Source organism: Panthera tigris, chromosome B2 (assembly GCF_018350195.1).
Source record: "Panthera tigris isolate Pti1 chromosome B2, P.tigris_Pti1_mat1.1, whole genome shotgun sequence".
In the NCBI taxonomy this organism is placed as follows: domain Eukaryota; kingdom Metazoa; phylum Chordata; class Mammalia; order Carnivora; family Felidae; genus Panthera; species Panthera tigris.
The window spans coordinates 148,307,871-148,328,220 of NC_056664.1; the positions used below are offsets into that span (position 1 = coordinate 148,307,871).

Consider the following 20,350-nt stretch of genomic DNA (forward strand, 5'->3'; position numbering starts at 1 on the left):
ATGCATGAAGAAGAATAAGCATTTAAAAAAAATTTTTTTAACGTTTATTCATTTTTGAGACAGAGAGAGACAGGGCATGAACGGGGGAGGGTCAGAGAGAGAGGGAGACACAGAATCCGAAGCAGGTTCCAGGCTCCGAGCCGTCAGCCCAGAGCCCGACGCGGGGCTCGAACCCACGGACCGCGAGATCGTGACCTGAGCCGAAGTCGGACGCTCAACCGACTGCGCCACCCAGGCGCCCCAAGAATAAGCATTTGAATCCTGGTTTTGTGTCTACTTGTTTTGTCCCAGATGGAGGAGCTCCGGGGGTCTGTCTCAGGGACGGATGTGTCCCTGAAAGGCACTTGGTGCATTTCACCAGCCGCGTTTTCACAACCTGAAAGAGCTGGCGGTGACGAAGGACACTGTAGGAGAGTGAAATTCACCGAGCGCTTGGCTCATGAAGACCCAGGGGAAGTGAAACAAGGGTGTGTGAGGGGCCACTCTGGACTCTTTGATCACATTGTACGAGGGCTCGTCCTTCCTTGGGCTCCGAGCAGCTGTTGTCCGGGGCTGTGTGGTTGGCAATACGTTCTTACGTTTCCATACATCTGTTTTTGAAGACTCCTCGGGCCCCATCCGCGGGCAGGGATGCCCCACGGGTGTGGGGGTGGGGGTGGGGGGAAGGCTCCGGCACCCACGCCCGGGGAGCACACCAGCCGCGGTCACCTAAACACAGGAACACCCTCTGCTTTGTCGGCCTGCCGCGTTCTGTGACGTCAGCACAAACACCGCCAATTAACAAAGATGGGACTTGCTCTCCAAAGTCCCTCTCCAAGTCCCATCTGGGTGTTTTCTGCCTTCTGGTTTTTCTTTGATGTTGCCACCCCTGCAGGCCAGAGCTCTGCCCACCGGGGGCAGCAGGAGGGAGCTTGGTTGTCCCCCCTGAGAAGAGTCTGGGGGAGACTCCCGGGTCCCGTTGGGGAAGCTCGCGGCTCAGCCTGTCCCCGACCCCCTGTCTGCCAGGTGTGATATATCCCAGGCACTCCTCCCCCCATCTTCCGACAGGCGTCTACCCTCCCTGCAACGAGCACCTGGTGAGAGGACCACGGAAAAGCAGAAGCCGCCGGTACACAAGCCGAATTCGCTCCAGAATCACATCCTGCACCTCTGCTCGGCTCTGTGCTCCAGCTATGAACCAGGGCGAGGGGCCCAGACTCGAGGAGCTCCGTCCGGTGCCCCTGCTCCGTGCCCCTGCCCTTTCCTCTTGGCTTCAAGCAGTCCTGTGTCTCCAACGTAGGTTACAGGGCACCCTCTGCCCGTTCCCGCCGCGTTCCCGCCTGTCGTGCTGCGGTCACGCTCAGGACAGCGTGACTTCTTCCCACGTTTTGATGATTTTTCCTCCCAAGTGGCCACGACCGAATCTTCTCTGTGTCAGTCTTGTCTTTCTTCCACGCCCCTTCTCTGTATGTCTGCCCCCCGTCCCTGCTCCGACCCCTTTGCTGACTGTGCTCCCCACCTTCCCTCCTCTTCCTTCCCCCTCCTCACTCTTCTCCACACCCATCCCTTGATTATTTCTTTTTTAGTGTTTATTTATTTGAGAGAGAGAGAGAGAGAGAGACAGAGCACGAGCAGGGGAGGGGCAGACAGAGAGGGAGACACAGAATCGGAAGCAGGCTCCAGGCTCCGAGCCGTCAGCACAGAGCCCAACGTGGGGCTCGAACCCACAGACCATGAGATCATGACCTGAGCCGAAGCCGGACGCTCAACCGACTGAGCCCCCCGGGTGCCCCGACTATTTCTTTTTAAAAATAAGTAGTTGTTTCGTGCCTTCAGAACACACAGAGGAGGCACAGCCTGCAGGAAATGAGCCGTCCGTTCTTATCAACTTTTCAGGACCTTTCCTTAATACTTCAAGTCTTTGATGAAAAACGTGTGTCTGGATTTCTGAAGTTGGAGGGGAAGTCTGACCGTCACAATCAGGAAAACGTCCAGGCCGGACACATGCCTGCCTCTGCACTTACGGCCTCCCACCAGTGCCTCCGACATGGTGTGTGACGGGCCCGTGGACGGACGGGGGCCCGGGCCGGCGGGAGGTGTGGCTCCACACTGTAAACCGAGCGCGGCGTGAGGGGAAACTCGCGCTTCCCGAAGCCCTTCTGTCTTCCGCGCTATCGTGCAAAGCGCGTGGCTGTCTGGGGGCACCTCGCGCTGTCCCCTGGGAAGGAGAGCCCAACGTGAATCCCAGCAGGCACCCTGGGATCTCCCCACTGAGGCCCATCAGGGCCTCCATGGGGCAGGGCCCACGGCCCCTCTCTCACTTACACGGGGGCCGGGGCCTGCCTCCCTCATCAAATGCAGCTTTCCAACCCCCCCCCCGCCCCGCCACCCAGGGGTCCGCTTCCCGCACCCCATCTGGGAGGGGCTTTCCGAGGCACGCAGAGCCCTGTCACTCCCCAGAAGGACCCCGTTTGGGGTGTCGCTGCCTGTAGGCTGAGATCCGACCCCTCCAAGCTGCAAGCCCCCCTCCCGGCGCAAGCGCTGGTCCTCCTGCTCTGGGTGTGCCGGCCTGCAGCTGCCCCCCTCAGGACGCATGCACCTGCTTCTCCCCGAGGAACAGAGACACTGGGAGCTGTGTCCCCGCTCTGTTCCCCCTGCTAAAATGGCCCCGAGACTGAGACATTTCCCCGGGCCGCCCTATCAGAGCTTGCTCTCCTCTGTCCCCCTGGCTTCCCGCTCACTGCGTGTGGCCTTTCTCCACAACCCCGTCACTGTCGGTACATTTTGCTCGGTCGATCTGACTTTTCCTCTTCCCCCACAAGACCACCAGCTCCATGAGCAGAAGCTTCACCCCTCGGGAGAGTGCTCCCCAGACCTTTACTGCCTGAGCGATGGTTAGGCAGGGCCTCCCAGGCGCCCCGAGAGCCTCTGAGAAAGCCATGGCCACGGCTCGTGCTGGGTCGTCGGCCACCAGCCTCGCACGGTGTGGGACCCCCACACGGCGGCCCCGAGACGCCCTGCAGGCGCTCAGGCTCAGAGCTGAGGACCCTCGTGGATGCCGCCTCCCCCACGACTGGGGGTGCAACTCAAAACGAACTGACCTCCGGTGCCTGTCCGTCTGCTGCTGGGACGAATCGCCACAAACTCAGTGGCTGACAAGAACACGGACTTTTCCGACGGTTCTGGAAGCCAGGAGTCCAAAGCCGGTGTCCCTGGTGTGGACAGGGCTGGGCCCTCCTGGAGGCTCCTGGACGGCCGGGTCCCCTGGCTTCCAGCTTCTGGCTCTTCCCCCATCGTGTCCTCTGCTCCCTCCTCTCAGTCTCCCCCGACCTCTGTCTTGGAAAGACAGGTGATGCCCCGGGGCCCCCGGATCGTCCGGGACTGTCCACCTCACGACCCTCCACTTAATTCAATGTGCAAAGTGCCTTTTGCCAAATACTGTCACGTTTACAGGGCCCTGGGGTCAGGACTCAGATGGACCCCTTCTGGGGCCATCATCCAGCCTCCCAACTGGCCAAGGATGCCGTGGGTCCACGCCGGCACACTTGGCCAGCTCCCCAGTGTGGACTCTGGGGCTGGGCTCTGTCGCACTCCCCGGGCTGACGGAGACTCAGCGGGCAGCCCTGAGCCCGGGCCCCTCCTCTCCTTACGTCGTCCGTGTCTCCTGCCAACGGAGTCCCAGCGGGACACACGGCCGTGCTCCTCACCTGCCTTTGTAGAATTTTGGCTCTAGTAACTAAAGGATCCGTCTCAGCTGACCGTCCACAAGGTGCAAAGAACATCCCGTCCATGCTGAGAGGTGCTTCCCAGGTTGTGGCTCACTGGTCACACAGCACGCGGGGGAGCTCGCGGAGGGGAGGGAAAACGAGGAGGAAGCGTCGCGGGACGGACGGAGGGGTAAGAAAAGCGTCTTAAGACTTCTGAAGATATCACACGGGGTGGCCCTCTCCTTGTGAGCTAAGGAAAGTCCTGGACACGGGCACGTCAGGTCAGGTCGGAATGAACCGCCGGCCGTCTGGAACTTTAGGGAAGCCGCCACTTTCCTGCCTCAACCACGGAGGAAGGACACCGTTGTTGGCCCACAAAGGCTGAACTGGAGTGGGGGACTGCAGGAGGCACGTCCGGGGGCCACGCGCGCACAGGGAACCGTGGCAGATCCTGGCTGCTGTCCACCGGCCACCACTCGTCCCTCCACGGCCACCACTCCCTCCACCAGCCCGGAAGCAGCCTCGGGCACATCAGTGTTAACGTGAGATGATCTGTCAAAAAAACCCAGCATTTGGAGTTGGGAGGCTTTCACATTTCATGGGAAATTGCTTTCAGAGCTGTCTCAAAAGCCACCTTCCTGGAATTACACTTATTCTTCTGGAAGCACAAGCTCTAAAGCACAAATCCTTATTGGCCTTTCTGGTTTCTCAGTTTTTAAAAATTGCTGCTATGCATTATATTTAAAAATTTCTGGGAGTTTAAAATGTTGATAGCTTCTGAACCTCTTAAGCGATCTTACAGCTTTTGGGGCGCCTGGGGGGGCTCAGCCGGCTGAGCGTCTGACTTCGGCTCAGGTCATGATCTCGCCGCTCCTGGGTTCGAGCCCCGCGTCCCGCTCTGTGCCGACGGCTCTGGGGCCTGCTCGGGATCCTGTGTCTCCCTCTCTCTCTGCCCCTCCCCTGCTCACGCTCTCTCTCAAAAGTAAACGTTTTTAAAAAGATACTTTTGCAGCTTTTGAAAAATTTTAAGTGATAGAAACGATTTGTCTTGTTTTTTCCACAATCCCTATGGCGGGACGACACTCGTATCGGCCACACTGTGAGTGTAGACCAGACGCCAGTTGTGTGGACAAGTTTCGCCAAACAGCAGCCTCAGAGGCGTGAAGCTCCCGCTGCCAGGACGGTGTCGTGCTGACGTGTGGTTTTATCATCCTTTGTTTGCTGCACGTACACAGTGGTTTTACCTCCCCCCGCCATGAGTCTCAGGTCGTGCCCATTTGCCCCTACGCTTTAACCCCCTAAACGCAAGCCCTGTAGATCATTTCTAGGCGCGGTGAGTGTTTGGTTAATACCGAAGGCCTCCAAGGGCTTCACACACAGCGACCCAGAACACACGTGCTACACGGGCAGCATCCATATAGGACACGGCAGGACAACAGCCCTGGGGGCCACGCGCGCTGTCCACGGACCCAGAGCCACTGGGGTCGAGCCTGATGGGTCCAGGTCAGCTGCAGGTTTTCTGTAAGTTCACACATGGTGACAAAGCGCCGAGCTAGCACAGAGGAGCCGGGCCCACGCCGTCGGCAGCCGAGGACAGGCGCGTTCCTCCGCACCTGCTGGGGCAGCTCCCCAGACCCGGGCCTGACCCGGCAGGAGGGGATGTGATTCGGGGGATAAAAACCCAGAACATCGCAGAAATGGGTGACCGAGCCCACACCACAAGGAAGTCACTTCTCTGCCGACACCTTCCTTCCCTCCGGACGGATCTTGAACACAAACCGCCCTCTGGGCGAGGACCCACGGTGGCACAGTCCACTCCTTCCCGGGCCTCGCGGCACTGCCGACCTCTCTGCCCCCAACCCCACAGGGCTTCTCCGCCCAGATGTCCGTGCTCCAGAGCCAGAGTCCTCCGGGAAAGCAGCTCTGGACCCACGCCCCGGAGGGGCTCCAGCAAAGGGGGAGGCTGGGTGTGGGAGGAGGGGCCGAGGGACAGCCAGCCAGGGTAGGGGACGACACAGGGGTGGAGGGAGGGTCCCCAGAGGGGCTGGATGGGGTGCGGCACAAGAAGCGGGGGCGGAAGGCTGCACTCATAGCTGGGAAAAGGGGCCAGGTTCCCCTCACTCTGCACGGAGGTGGAGACAGTAACGGGAAGGCGGGCGCTGTGCCCCCATGACTCGCCGTGCCCGTCACCCCTAGTAAGGAGGAGCCCTGTCAGGGCCTCCGGTTTGTACCTCTTGTCCCTCCCTTGTGCACCTACAAAATGATCACGGCCCGTTCATTTTGAGAGTCACCTCGTCTGTTCTCACGTCAACTACTGAAGTCCTATTGTCACCAGTCTCAACAGCACAGGCTGTCAAAGAAAAAAGCAGTATGTGCCAGTGAAGACGTTAAGGCAGGGGCGCCTGGGGGGCTCAGTCGGTTAAGCGTCTGACTTCAGCTCGGGTCATGAACTCACGATGTGTGGGTTCAAGCCCCGCGTCGGGCTCTGTGCTGACAGCTCAGTCGGGAGCCTGCTTCGGATTCTGGGTCTCCCTCTCTCTCTCTGCCCCTCCCTGCTCACGCTGTCTCTGTCTCTCTCAAAAATTAAAAAAAAAAAAAAAAAACTTTAAGAGTCTAAACATTTACAGACACTGAAGTGCACACTGAGCATGTCGTGTACACGGGCCCTTTGCGGACCAACCTCAGCATATCCTCTCGGGTCACACATTTTTCTTTACTTTGCTGCCGGAACGGAGCCTACAGAGTCTTGATTCAGTTACACATCAAAATTCATGCAAGATCTCGAAACATAAGATCTAGAAACGCAAACGTCATGCCCAGCCGCATGCTGTTTCGAGGGGTTCTCTGGGATGAGGACAGTCGGCCAGAGTGGCTCCCGCGATCCAGCAGCACACGTCCCGGTCCCTAAAGTACTTACGATCCGAGCGGAACGCGAGAGGCCGAAGGGGTTCTAAAAATAAGTGCTCTCTTCCGCTTTGTTCGTCTGGTTTTCTTTCCTTTCCTTTCTCTTCAGAGCCAACCAGAGACTCGTCCTAGCAAGTCCTGGGACAGGAGTGTCTCCAGTGGCACTTCTGTGCGTTCGCCTCGTGGACTGTGGCCGTGACGCGCCTCAGCGGTTCACCGGAGGACGGCCACGCGAATGGGGGGCCCCACAGGCACTAACTCCGCTGGGCTTCCTCAGTCTTTCCGGCCTCCCTTCCGCCTCCTCGCACAAAGACCCTCCAAGGCATCTTCCGGCCTCCTCTCGCGTTGTACTCACATTTCCGAGTTGGACGCTTTCTGGTGTTTTCATCCTTAGAAAGGGACTGTGCACGCTATACTTTGGATAGGAAGATACATTTGGAAATCGATATTATATCCAACCTTAGTTCTAGAAAGTCTGCAATTATCCTGGGCCAAAAGTGTGAACATTGCTGGGGGTGCCTGGGTGGCTCAGTCGGTTGAGCACCTGACTCTTGATTTCGGCTCAGACCATGATCGCAGGGTTCATGAGTTCAAGCCCTGCACTGGGCTCTGTGCTGACAATGTGGAGCCTGCTTGGGATTCTCTCTCTCTCTCTGACCTTCCCCTGCTTCTGTGCTCTCTCAAAAAAATAAATAAATAAAATAAAACTTAAGAAAAATGTGAACCGTGAGACCCAGATGAGCAATTTAAGTAGTCATTGGAGCATTTTGACCATCACCGTTCCAAAATAGAGTCTTTCACAGTAAAATCCCTCCCCACCTTCCCCTTATAAATCCAGCTGCACATTTTAGGAAAAGCTGTGAGCCCGTGGGCCTTGGGCAGGACGGTGTGGCCGGGACGTCTCATGCAAAGTGTCCCAACTCATGTTAACGGCAGACACCCATCAAAGCAGGTCCCAGACTCGTGTTCTGGCTAAATCTGAAAATCCCACGCCGGAAAACACAGCACACGAATCATTCCAGGGCACGGAGCATGTTTCTCCTGGCTTGTGGGTCTTACTCAGAGCCCTCTTTTCTCTGGCAATGGGAGGGAACACAACGGCCAATAGTCTAAGCACTCGTTCTCAGAGTCAGGTTTTTGAATCTTGTTAATTTCACGCGGGAGACCAGAAGAGTCAAAAGAAAGGACGATTTTCTGTGAGAAGCCAGAGCATATGTACCGGGACCTCACCCCCTCTCCCGACACCCCCAGCCCCGGCCACCCTGTGTCAGCCCGTGAACCCCCCTTCTCTTTTACAAGAGCTGCTATTCCGTGACCCGCATTTCAAACGTCAGTAACGTCGATTAAACCATCACTCTCGGTAACCTTAACAGAGCCACAACTTAGGAAAAGCTGCTTTGTGGTGATAATACTAACCCGAAGCAGATGTGTACTCAGAAGGGCGAGACAGGGGAGAAACTTTGTGTTTCTGTATCATAGTGCAAAACCCTATGCAGATAGGGTCCAACCAAAGCCGGCCTCGCCTGAGCCCACAGAATGCCAAGTGCAGACTCTGCCCTGACGAGGCACGTTTCACTTTGCGAGCATCTAATAACTCGAGGACAGCACTGGCCTATGCTTCTCCCTGTTTTGTCGCTGAGGAGGCAGGAGCTCAACAGGGTGAGGGGCCCGGAGAGGCAGAGGGAAGGGCCAGGTGGCCAGGAGAAGGGCGGCCAGCAAGGTGGGGGCGCATCCAGTGGTGGGAGGTGGCACAGTGCAGGGTGTGGAGGTTCCCAGGACCTTTGTAAAGCAGAGCTCGCGGGGGCACGCGTGCTCTGTAGTTTCCCGGTGCGGCTGAGGAGGGTTCTCTGACCGGTGGTGTTCCTGGGACACCCTTCATGGATCTCCAGGTACATATGCAGATGACCACAACATTAAGTGCCAGGCAAGAAAGATTATGCTGACACTTGCTAAAGACAGTGAGGAAGACTGTATTCCTGGGAGCACAGCATCCTGGGAGCACAGCAATAGGGTTTCGCGGGAGGGGAGAGAGGCTGAGCCCCACTCGGATACAAGAAGGAAGAGTGGGGATTTATGGGCAAGAAGCAGGGCTGGAGGGTCGGTGAGGGCAGGGTGAGTCTTTCTAGACCGACATAGTGGGATTCTTGCTGTAGGCGGGCCAGAGCGAGCAGACATCAGCTGCAGAGTGGTGGGGATAAGGAATTTCGGGGGCGCCTGGGTGGCTCAGTCGGTTCAGCGTCCGACTTCGGCTCAGGTCACGATCTCACAGTCCGTGAGTTCGAGCCCCGCGTCGGGCTCTGCGCTGACGGCTCAGAGCCTGGAACCCGCTTCGGATTCTGTGTCCCCCTCTCTCTGCCCCTCCCCTGCTTGCACTCAGTCTCGCTCTGTGTTTCAAAAATAAAAATGTGAAAAAAAATTAAAAAAAAAAAAAGTTGGTCAGATATTGAGGGTATGGGGGTGGAGAGGGGGAATTCTCTCTAAAGGGACTCAGCGGGATTCCTGCTAACACTGGGCACTGCAGACCCAACCCAGGATGACACAGGAGCCCAAGGTCGGAGGCTCAGAGCCTGACTACAGCTTGGTGGGGGAGAGTCTGTGTCACGGCACATGTCGGGCGGTTTCAGACACAGAGCCCTGCCTGCTCAGTGGGAAATCGTGGGCTTGTGTCTCCCACACGCTCGCCATCCGTGGCCCGGCGTGCGGGTTCCAAGTGGTTAATTGTAGCCGCACCACCACGGCGTCCCCTCACTGGCTCGTAGCAGGAGGGGCTTCTGACGCAGCTGCGAAGCAGATATGATGAACCACAGTTTATACTGAACATATTTGTGCCTCATCCATTTGCTTGATTAAATCGCTCTGTGGCTTAACAGACTATTTGTTGATAATTCCTACTTGAGTTTAATTTAATAGCTTTTACCAGTGAAAATATATCAGCAAACATGTAATGCTGGGGGGAAAATACCGCACAGCGTAACCCGCGTCATCAGAAATAACGGTGGGGCACGTACAGGACGTCGTTAGGGTTAGCTTGACCCGCCCAGAACCTTCGGGCCAAAGATGAAGGTTATTCCTGGCTCGACTACTGGCTGCCAACTGTATCCCAAACAGACCTAGCCTCGATTTCCCCACATTTTGGAGGGGCACTTTCCACTGGAGCACCCGAATGTACTGAACAACCCCCACAACACTGGTTAGCATGACTCTCGGTTCAAGCCCTAGAGCCTCTCTCTCTCCACCTCCCTCCCTGCATCCGACGTCGGACGTCGGACGTCTCCTACCCACTTGCTAATCTGCCACATCCAGGACAGTTTCTCATGCAAGAAACAGAGTGAAATCCTGGGTAATGTCAGATGATGTGCACTGAGACACCGTCCTTCCCTTAGTCGGTGTTCAGCTCTTTCCCGGGCTTGTGAAAGCAGGAAAAACATAGGGAAACCTCCTTTGCTGTATTGGGGTATGCGACAGAAGGACTGCCTGCCCGCAGATTTATGGAAAGAAGGTGTAAACAAGGTGAAAAAAGACAATTGGGTGAGATCTCAATATTTTCGGCTGTCTTTTCACATACTTTTGAACAAGCAATGATACTTTGGGGACTTTCCTTCCGTGTAAGGAGAGAAATTCTGTATTGAAATTGCAGGTATAAGGCTTATCACAAAAAATGACCACAAAGAAATTTTAGTGTCTTTATTTTTTTTTAATACTTATTTATTTATTTTTGAGAGAGAGAGACAGAGAGACAGAGACAGAGACAGAGACAAGCGGGGTTGGGGCAGAGAGAGAGGGAGACACAGAATCTGAAGCAGGCTTCAGGCTGTGAGCGGTCGGCACAGAGCCCGATGCGGGGCTCGAACCCTTAAGCTGTGAGTTCTTGACCTGCTTAACTGAGTCGCCCAGGTGCCCCTAATTTTAGTGTCTTTAAAATAGAATAAACAGGGGCGCTTGGGTGGCTCAGACGGTTGAGTGTCCGACTTCAGCTCAGGTCATGATCTCGCGGGTTGTGAATTCGAGCCCCTGATCAGGCTCTGTGCTGATGGCTCAGAGCCTGGAGCCTGCTTCGGATTCTGTGTCTCATTCTCTCTCTGCCCCTCCCCTGTTCACACTCTGTCTCTCTCTGTGTCAAAAATAAATAAAACATTAAAAAAAATTTGTTTAAATAGAATAAACATACATAAGCAGAACAGTAAGCAAATGAGGTACTCATCAATACGGACTATTTATTGTGGTCGTCTCTGCCTTTTGTTGTTCTGAAAGCCCAATAAAAAAATCAGCCTTAACATAGAACTTTTGGGTGCCTTTACTGAAGGCACCTGAAAATTATTTTAATTAGAAATGGTTTTCCGGGAAACCACCCAAGATCTAGAAGAAGAGCTTACCTATCAAGCACCAAGAAGAAGCCTTAATGTCTGACTTTCCAGGAAGCTTTCTTTTTCTCCATGACTAGAGCCAACAACGCTCACAGTATCTGGTGAGAGTCCCTCAGCAGTTACTTTATCGGCACATCATGCTTCCCTTTAAAAGGGGGTAAGCAATTAAAAAATACTCACATCTACACACAGCGGTCAGTTACCTTCGACCGCGGGAAATGGAAACAAATTGACAATCGGTATGATAAGACCATTTAAGTCCAGTGATGCTGGTCATTTTACAGAATTCCACGCTGTAGGGCTTCCGTTCACAAGAATGCCTCTCCCACTAGACGTTAAGTGCATGGAGGGCAGAGATCATATAAAGATCACGTATCATATACCGACTGCTTAGCACCATGTACATGGTTGATGCTCAAAATTCTTGGAGTTGTGTGAACAATTGAGTGAATACATAAAGAAATGAAATTCTCCTTCCGCTTAACCGCTCACCATCATCCGTCTCCCAGCTAAAGGACATTGTGTCCTTGTCACTCACCTGCAATCGTCTTTCAGCAAAAATGTCAAAGACAGATGAAATGACAGGTAGTCAAAGAGAACCGACTCCCTGGCTTTGATGACTCCAAACAAAATGACTGTTCCTTAAGCGACTGACTTTGAGTATGGATACCTTTGGCCAATTGATAGATAAAGCTTACTCAGTCCATAATATCACTTTTTATTAATTTAAAAAAAATAGGCACTCAACGCCCTTCCTAGCCAACCCCTCTCAACCTTCCCCAGGCCCCCAGCCAGGCACTGGAGCTTTGGGGTCTCTCCTGGGGAACTGAAGGCCCAGCCAAGGAGGACTCCTTCCCAAAGCTCCATCAGTCGGGCCACTGATGCTGGGGCATTTCCTGACTCTAGAAGCCACCTCAACTCAAGATGCCATGGCTTTGGGACCCGAACTGGTAACGGGTTCACGGATCGGTTCAGCTGACTCATAGCGCGGTACGTAAGGTAAGGATAGAGGAACATCGCCATCCCAGCCAGGGGACGGGAACTTCATCTTAGCGAATGGGGCCAATCTCTGGCCTTTTCTTCCCCTAGTCACACAGGAAGGTCATCTGAACTCTTAATTACCAGGCTGAGAGTGTACTGAGACAGCACAAGCCGTGGGTTCTGCAGGCCGTAGGGGCAATCTCAGGGGCACACAGAGGCAGGAGACACTGGGCAATAGGAAAAATGTCAATAAACCCAGAAAATATCGATCAGTATCCACAGCTGACAACTCTTGACTTGCAGTGTTACCATCCAGAGCAGCATTAAGTCTCCACGACAGCTCACGCTGGCCACTTTAACCCCCTGAGGCAGGAACTACTCTCCCATCTCACCGCGCAGGGAAAGGAGGCTACAGAGTTTAAGGAGCCAGCTGCTGTGAAAGGTGGACTTGAGAATCCAGTTCAAGTGACTGCGACACAAAGCCCAGGTTCACCTGGAACTTTCTAACTTCCAAAAAAGGTTCTCTAGAAGAATCTTAGGTTTGGGGCACATTCCAAAACATCCCAATGTCCCTCAGGGTAATTTCCTCGTAACGATTACAACAGCCTTCCTTCAAGTCCCATCTAACACCTGGTAAACTCCAGTAACCATACAACCCAGAATGATAGCACACGTCCTTATAGCAAGAGCGTCCTTTATAACATTCTAGGGGCCAGGACCATAAAGCAAGCCCTTTGGATTTCCCTGGGCTCCGTTTCCTCATCTGTAAAATGGGCTGCTGAATCAGGAGACGGTTGCACCTTCCGGGAAGGTGCTGAGATCCTCGGGCAGTGTTGTCGATGCCCTGAGATCAGGGTGAAGGGCAGACACGGAGACTTGACGCCTTTCTCTGGCATGCTCAAAGAAGTCTAGGAAAGATATCCACTTTCCATTTAGAAACTCCCAAAATCATTCCAGCCAGAGTCGACTATCCTGGTCATCTTAGTTGGTGCAATGCTGAGACACTACAAAAATATTTAAGCTGTAATTCATAAACTGTGTCCAAGTCTGATTAAGTAATCTGGCTTCTCTATTGGTTAGAGCTTAGCAAATGTTGGATTCTAGATTAAAGTGAAGTTAAATTTAAAACCAAGTCGGAAAACATTAAGACCAAGTCTCTCCCTGATGGCTGTTTTAATAAAAATAACAGTGTTTTTACCCTTAAAGTAGCTACAGTCACCTTCCTGTTTATGTCACCAGATTTTGAACTCAAAAACCAAAATGTTCAGTCTCTGTGTATATTTTACAAAATAAATTTCACAGAAACAATTAAAACAATATGTTCATGTTTGCAAAATGAGTTGTCTTTTTCTTTAGTCCAAACAGGAAATATACATCCATGCTAAGGCTTTATATGTCCTATCACACAACCTCAAACTATGGACAGACCTCCCCTCTGAAATTTAACTTTTTTTTTTTTTTTTTTTGGATGAGCGTTTCTTGGCCTATAATCTGCTGTGGATATGCAAACAAATTAACAGCCTTCTCTGGAAAAAGAAAGGCAGCTGGTTCGGAATCTGGAAGTTACTGGACTAAAGCACAGGGTCAGCGACTTATTAGAACCCCCACTAGGTGGAGGCACCGTGAGGCCAGGACTTCCAGGACTTAGGGTTTCTGGATCTACAATGCTGAGAAAAGGGCGGAACAAATACTAGGTCTTTACAAAGCAACTGCAGAATCAATCGGCTGGTAAGCTTTCATCAAGATCCTCAGTTCTGGGGGGAGATCCTCCTAGCAATAGACTGAGGATAGTAACACACGTCTACGTGATTTTTCCTAAGACACAGGTGAAGGCATTTGTAGAGAACAGAGTACTTTATCTGGGCTGCCCATTCTCTATTAATGCTTCTGTCCAGCATCCAGCATCCAGACTGTATGAAGTGCTCATTGATTACGTGCTGATAGATCAATCACATCCCTTTCTAGTCAGTGGACGTACGTAGCCGACGGTGTATTTATTATTTTTAGAAATTTTATTTTCACATTGAAGAAACCTCATTTATATTCCCCTCTTGGTTCTCACCATGTCTTTTTAATTTTTTTTAATGTTTATTCATTTTTGAGAGAGAGAGAGAGAGAGCGCGCGCACAAGTGGGGGAGGGGCAGAGAGAGAGGGAGGCACAGAATCCGAAGCAGGCTCCAGGCTCTGAGCTGTCAGCAGAGCCTGATATGGGGCTCGAACCCACGAACCGTGAGATCATGACCTGAGCCAAAGTCGGACGCTCAACCACTGAGCCATCCCAGGCGCCCATTATATTCTTTTTTTGAGGTACTTTCAAACCCTGGTTCTCTTTGCTGAGCCATGACATGGGAGGTTGTGTATATCATGCTGTACAGGATCGCTGACCCTCCACTAGTTCAGCCTGGTATCTGTTGCCTTTCTTCCCGAACAGCCCTGGGAGTTGGCTCACCCGTGTGCCTCCCCGAGGCAAGGACAAGAAACGGAAGGAGACAAGGAGCTGTATAATGAACTTGGCATTTGATGAATAAAAACTTATCAGGCATAAAGGTAAATACTGTTCTGAGTTTCTATTCTTATCAGCTTTAGCTTTTTAAAGTGCCTGAGATCCAGCAAAGTGATTTATCTCGATGAACACATGTTTAATTTCTGTCAATGTGAGGTTTAAGGCAAGCCCTCCTCCATTATTTGATTAACAGTTGTACTTGTTTGAAAAATCTGTTTTACCCTCAGAGCCCAGCCACAAAGACTCCCATCTAGTCCAATCCTGACTCGGTGATACCGCAAAGGAAACTTTTTATACAAGTAATTCCCTGTTGCATTCATATCTAACCCTGAGCTTTGCTTAAAGATCTCTTAATTGTAACAACCCACACCCGGATCCGTATCATGGCAGCTGGACAAAGAAGGCCAACATGAAAAATGTGACATTGTTCCAACTGATTCGACTTCATCAGAAACAAACAAAAACGGAGATGGGCGCCAGCCCTGTGGCAAAGGCCAGGGCAATGTCGAAGGGAAACGCTAGCTTGTGTCGCCAGCCCCTCCCCCCAACATCACAATGTCTGTTTTACTTAAACAGGGTTCCACCATTTGGTCATCTATAGATTGAACGATGTAATTGGAACACTGGGATAAGGAGAAGAAGGTCTGATTGCTGAAATAAAAACCACATCAGAGAACTGTCCACAGATGACTTTGGAAACCCAAAGATGACAAGATGAGGGACAGGAGAAAAGGACATTAATTTTCAGGGTCCTCTGGGTTTCAGGTCGAATCTATATCAAACCCGGAGCTGCAGGGATATTGCATCAGGCACTTCACTACTGAGCATCGTTTCAGACTGGCGGGAGGGGATACTATTGCTACCTTTGTATATGTATACATATACATATGGTCAACGCTACACGGATTTCGAGTACAGAACATCTGCCCGCTACGGGAGCACTTGTGTGGCTGTGGGCCACCGTACCATAAACCCGATCCACCCCGACCCACAGCCGAGGGGAGCGCCGGGGAGGTTCTGTACTTTGGACTTCGGGGGAGCGACAGCCCAGCCGCACGGATCCCAACGCCCCCCTTACCCGGAGCACCTATGTGGGCACGGTGACTGACCCGCATCCTGCGCAGACCCGGGAACAAAATGAGTTAGAAATTCCACAGGGGCAGAGTTTCGTCCCCGATGAGAGCCCGAGGACCGGTCCAGTTATTACTAAGTCCCAACAATAGCGTTCGATTTTAGAAAATCCGGACCAGCTCTCAAAAAACTTTAACTCCCAGACATGGGACTGTGGGTACCGTGCATGTGACAATAGAAAGGGCTCGGAATGGCTCTGAGACCCGCAGCATCCTCCAGGGCGCGGCGGGGACCCGGGTACCTGCGCGCACAGAGGCGACGGCATTTACCTCGAGTCGACTTAGACTGGAGCTCTTGGAGCGCGACTTCTTGCGCAGGTACACGGAGAAGAACCGTCGCACGGTGAACTTCTTCATGCTCAGGTCCATCGCCCCGCGCCCAGCCGGGAGGAGCCGCAGGCCCGGAGGACGCGCATTCCCGGCGCATCCCAGGCGCGCGGGGTCAGGTCCGCGGGCGGGTGCGCGCCGCCAGGGAGCCCGGCGCGGCGGCCATCGGCGCGGGGCGCGGGCTGCGGGCACAAAGGGCAGGCCGAGCCGGCCACGGCGGCCGGCGCTCCAGCGCTCCCTCCTCCCACCTCCTCCTCCCCCTGCAGCCTGCGAGGACCAGCCCCGGGCAGCCCGCCCCGCCCACAGCCACTACCGCCAATCAGTGCCCGCTGCCCCAGCGGCCTCCAGCTCCACCTCCTCTTCCTCCTCCACCTCCCGCTGCTGCTGCTGCTGCCGCCGCTGCCTCCCCGCGAGGACCAGCCCCCAGCAGCCCTGCCCCACCCCGCCCCGCCCCGCCCACAACCACTACCGCCAATCAGTGCCCGCCGCCCCACATGCTCCCTCCTACTCTTTCTCCTGCGGCTGCTGCTGCTGCCGAGGCTGCTACCGCCCCGCGAGGACCAGCCCTGTGCGGCCCCGCCCCGCCCACAGCCACTACGGCCAATCAGATGCTTCCTGCTCCTCCTCCTCCTCCTCCTCCTCCTCCTCCTCCTCCTCCTCCTCCTCTCCACCTCCTGCTGCCACCACCTGGCGAGGGCCAGCCCCGCGCCGCCCAGCCCCAACCCGCCCCGCCCACAACCACTACCGCCAATCAGTGCCCGCCGCCCCACATGCTCCCTCCTACTCCTTCTGCTGCTGCTGCTGCAGCCACCAGCCCGTGAGAACCAGCTGTGGGCGGCCGCGCCCCGCCCCGCCCACAGCCACTACGACCAATCAGATGCTCCCTCCTCCTCCTCCTCCTCCTCCTCTCCACCTGGCGAGGACCAGCCCCGCGCAGCCCCGCCCCAAACCGCCCCGCCCTCCATCAGCCACCAATCAGCGCCCGTCTCCTTGCCCCGCCCCTCGTCACTGCCACCAATCAGCGCCCGCAGCCCCAAGGTCTCCCTCCTTCTCCTTCTCCTCCTCTGCCCCCGAGAGGACCCGTCCCGAGAAGCCCCGCCCCTGCTCTGGGCCCGCCACTACCACCAATCAGGGCCACCGTCCCGCCCCCCCCCCCCCCCCCGCGCTCCTGCCCTGCCTCCTCTTCCTCCTCCCTGGGAGCACTCCCGGCGCCCTGCCCCGCCCCTCGCCCACAACGCCAATCAGCGCCCTGGGCGGTGCCTGCTTAGCGAGCCGGGCGGAGGACCGGGTGGAGGACCGAGCGGAGGACCGGGCGGAGGACCGGGCGGAGGACCGGGCGGGGCCCCGGGCGGGCGGTGCTGGGAGCGGCGTCTCGGGCGCCTGCCCTCGGTTCTGCTCCGCTGGCCTGCGGGGCTGTTCTCTAGCTTGGGGGTGTCGCTGTTTCCTTTCCTTAAAACAGCCACATACACACTTGGGCATAATGCTCTTCTGCGCCGGACAAAACTTTTGTTCATTAGAAAACATGCCTGGAAACTGAACCCCAAATCCCAGGGGCTCCGTGAGCGTTCCCAGTGCGCCCCGCACCTCTCCTCGGCCCCGCCAGGCCCCACAGCCCCGGGACTCACTCCCCGGGGATGAACGGATCCCCACGCGCTCTGGGGAAACCTCCCTTGGCAGTGCGTGGAGAACAAAGGCATATCCGTTCTCCATGACCTCCGACTCCATATATAGAAAATTATTCAAACGGATGACTTACTAGGCCCGCACAGCCAGTGTCCTGAGGCAGGGCTCTCAGAGGCCAGCTGCTGGCTGTAGGGCTGTGGGGGGGGTTGCCTTAAAGGGGAACACACTTTTTTTTTTTTTTTTTTTTTTTAAGAAATGCTCATCAGAGAGCTATAGACAGTTTCAGATCTTTGAGCTCAGAGCTCTGTGCAGCCTTTTCGATTTTACTCTTGTGCAATGTGCACATGTTGAGTCAACGTTTAAAATAGGGTCTGGGCACCTGGGTGTCCCGGATGGTTAAGCTTCTGACTTCAGCTCAGGTCATGATCTCCGGGTTGGTTAGTTCGAGCCCCGCGTGGGGCTCTGTGCTGACGAGTCAGGATGCGGACATGGCCACTTCCTTGCTTGGCGAGGACAAAAGCCTCGGGGCCAGCCTAACTCAAGGCCCGTGTTTTACCACAAGAGCATTTTGACCTGGTGTGACAGAATTGGAAAGGAAATGCCTCATGGGATGCTCATGATTCCCCCTACACTTGAGTGCAAACAGTTCTAGTGAACTTGGACGTCACAGAAGAAAAAAATAAAACGCCTTCCTATGTTCAATTATAGACATGATTTCATTGCTAGAATATTTGTTTGCCCGTGTCTTTATCCAGGTAAAGCAAGTGTATCAAAATCCCTAAAGGGGTGCCTGGGTGGCTCAGTCGGTTAAGCGTCCAACTCCTTGGATTCAGCTCAGGTCACGAGCTCATGGTGGTGAGATCAAGCCCAGAGTCGGGCTCTGCGTGGAGCATGGGGCCTGCTTGGGATTCTCTCTTCCTCCCTATGCCCCTCCCCTGCTCGTGCTTGCTCTCTCTTGCTCTCTCTCTCCCTCTCTGTTCATCCCCTGCTTGTGCGTGCTTTCTCTCTCAAAATAAGTAAATGCACATTTAAAAAGTAATCTCTAGAAATCGTTTACCACCACATTTACCACCATTTCCGTGAATACAATGAATACCTCCAGACCACCAAATCTATAGGAGGTCAGGGTCCTCTTTAACCCGGGCCTAAATGATCCCCCCCCCCTAAATACTAGGGGGAAGGGTGAGCTTAATAAAGGCTCATGCCCAGATGGTGGGGAGGGGGAAGCTTGAAGAGAAGACAAAGCGGATCGGCACCCCCCCCCCCCACCCCACCGTGGTTATCTTAAGTTTTCCCCTGACTTAAACACGGAAGCCTGGGACTGAATGCTGCGTGGTTGTTGCTTCGAAGAGAACGCCGGATTGGCCACGTGCATTCACCTCAGTTCCCCAGGGGACTGCGGAACACCTCACAGTGCTCGATACCGTGAGCAGCCTCAGGAATACAAACAGGGCTGTGGCTCGTGGCCCGCACAAGTTCGCAGCCACGAGGAAGAGAAGGTGAGCGAACGCACACGATGCGGGTTTGACGTAAGGAGAAAGAAAGGCGTAAGGAGACGCGGGGGCAGAGGTAAATGAGAAGTCAACCCTAGCTGGAGAAGCCACGGAGGCGGTGGTGGCATCTGGGGTCACCTCTAAGGATGAGGAGCCATTTCCCGGGCAAACAGAGGGAGTGGGCTCCCGGCTTGCGGAAGAACAGGGTTCTCGAGAAGTTACAACGAACAGGGTTTCATGACTGAGTCATGAAAATTAAAGTTCCTACCAAGTCCCCAAGACACATGAGGTATGATGTTTCAGAATTTCGAGACAACAAGTAAGGTCTGCTCGACCCTGGAGCTCCGCCTTCCTTGAGGACAGAACAGACCCTGGACAGGAAGGAGAGAGGGTTCTGGAAGGAAGGTAACTTTGGCAAAGTCTGTGCTGTCATACCCCTCCTTCCCGTCCACCCAGAGGACCAGGTGGGGGGATGGCAGCTCCTTTGCTTCAAGCCCCACGGTGACAGCTGTGATCTGCTGGGGATACCGCAGCTCAGGCCTGGGATCGAGAGAGGCACGGGGTGGCCCCTGCTCCGGGCGGCTCGGGCGGGGCCGTTTAGAGAGCGGGCCTGTGTTCACAGGGCTTGTAGGGGGAAGGATGCGAGAAAATGTCTTACAGATCAGGCATGGCCACGTGGGAAAGGGGCCAGTGTGGGGGTCTCAGAGACCCTGTCTGGAGCAGAAGTGGTGTGGCAGTGGGCCCAGGGCTGAAGAAAGAATTCCAGGTAACTTCCAGAGAGAGAGGCCTCTGTCCTGTTAGTGTGCACAGGCTGGGTGGGGGGTCTCCAGGCACAATACCCCCCGAAGAAGACAGGACAGCTCTCCCTGAGAGGAAGGGTCAGCGAGAGCCCAGCTGGGCGCAGAGCAGTATAAGTATGTGTGTCCTCTCCCTTATCCCCTGCCCTCCCGATCTGACCCTGGAGGGGACACAGCTGGTTCCAGCCAGGCAAAGAGACCCGAGTGTGGCCAGTCCTTAGGACTGGAAATACTCATTCCTTAATCAAGTATCTAACACTTAGAGCAAACACGGTTGTCTGTTATCCGGGAGTGGAAGCAAAAGCTGTGCAAATTGACGGGGTCTCCCTGTGGTTCACTTGGACGAGCATCGGAAGGTGTGTTTTGATCCGATCACAAGCCAAGTCTGTTCGACAAACCAGTTACAACTGGATGTGATGAGTGAGGGGGGAGAGGAGTCAAGAATGACATCCAAGTTTGCTACCCTGACGATCCGTTTACAGCAGCGAGGGGCACAGAGGAGGGACGCCACCCTCTGGGGTCGGGGTGGGGCAGGGCTCTG

General features: G+C 54.6%; 1 protein-coding gene across 3 annotated transcripts in view; it reads right to left on the bottom strand.

Moving 5' to 3' along the window:
* The window catches only part of RPS6KA2 (ribosomal protein S6 kinase A2), a 348,407-nt gene that overhangs the window by 149,970 nt on the left and 178,087 nt on the right, over positions 1-20,350 (bottom strand). The window contains exon 1 of one of the 3 annotated variants that reach the window (XM_042987517.1): positions 15,840-16,061. The exons of the other annotated variants lie outside the window; for them this stretch is intronic. Within the exon in view, the coding sequence (XP_042843451.1) occupies positions 15,840-15,938 (99 nt within the window). The 5' untranslated portion in view covers positions 15,939-16,061. Of the gene's footprint in view, positions 1-15,839; positions 16,062-20,350 lie in introns of those variants that run through there. 3 annotated transcript variants of the gene reach the window in all.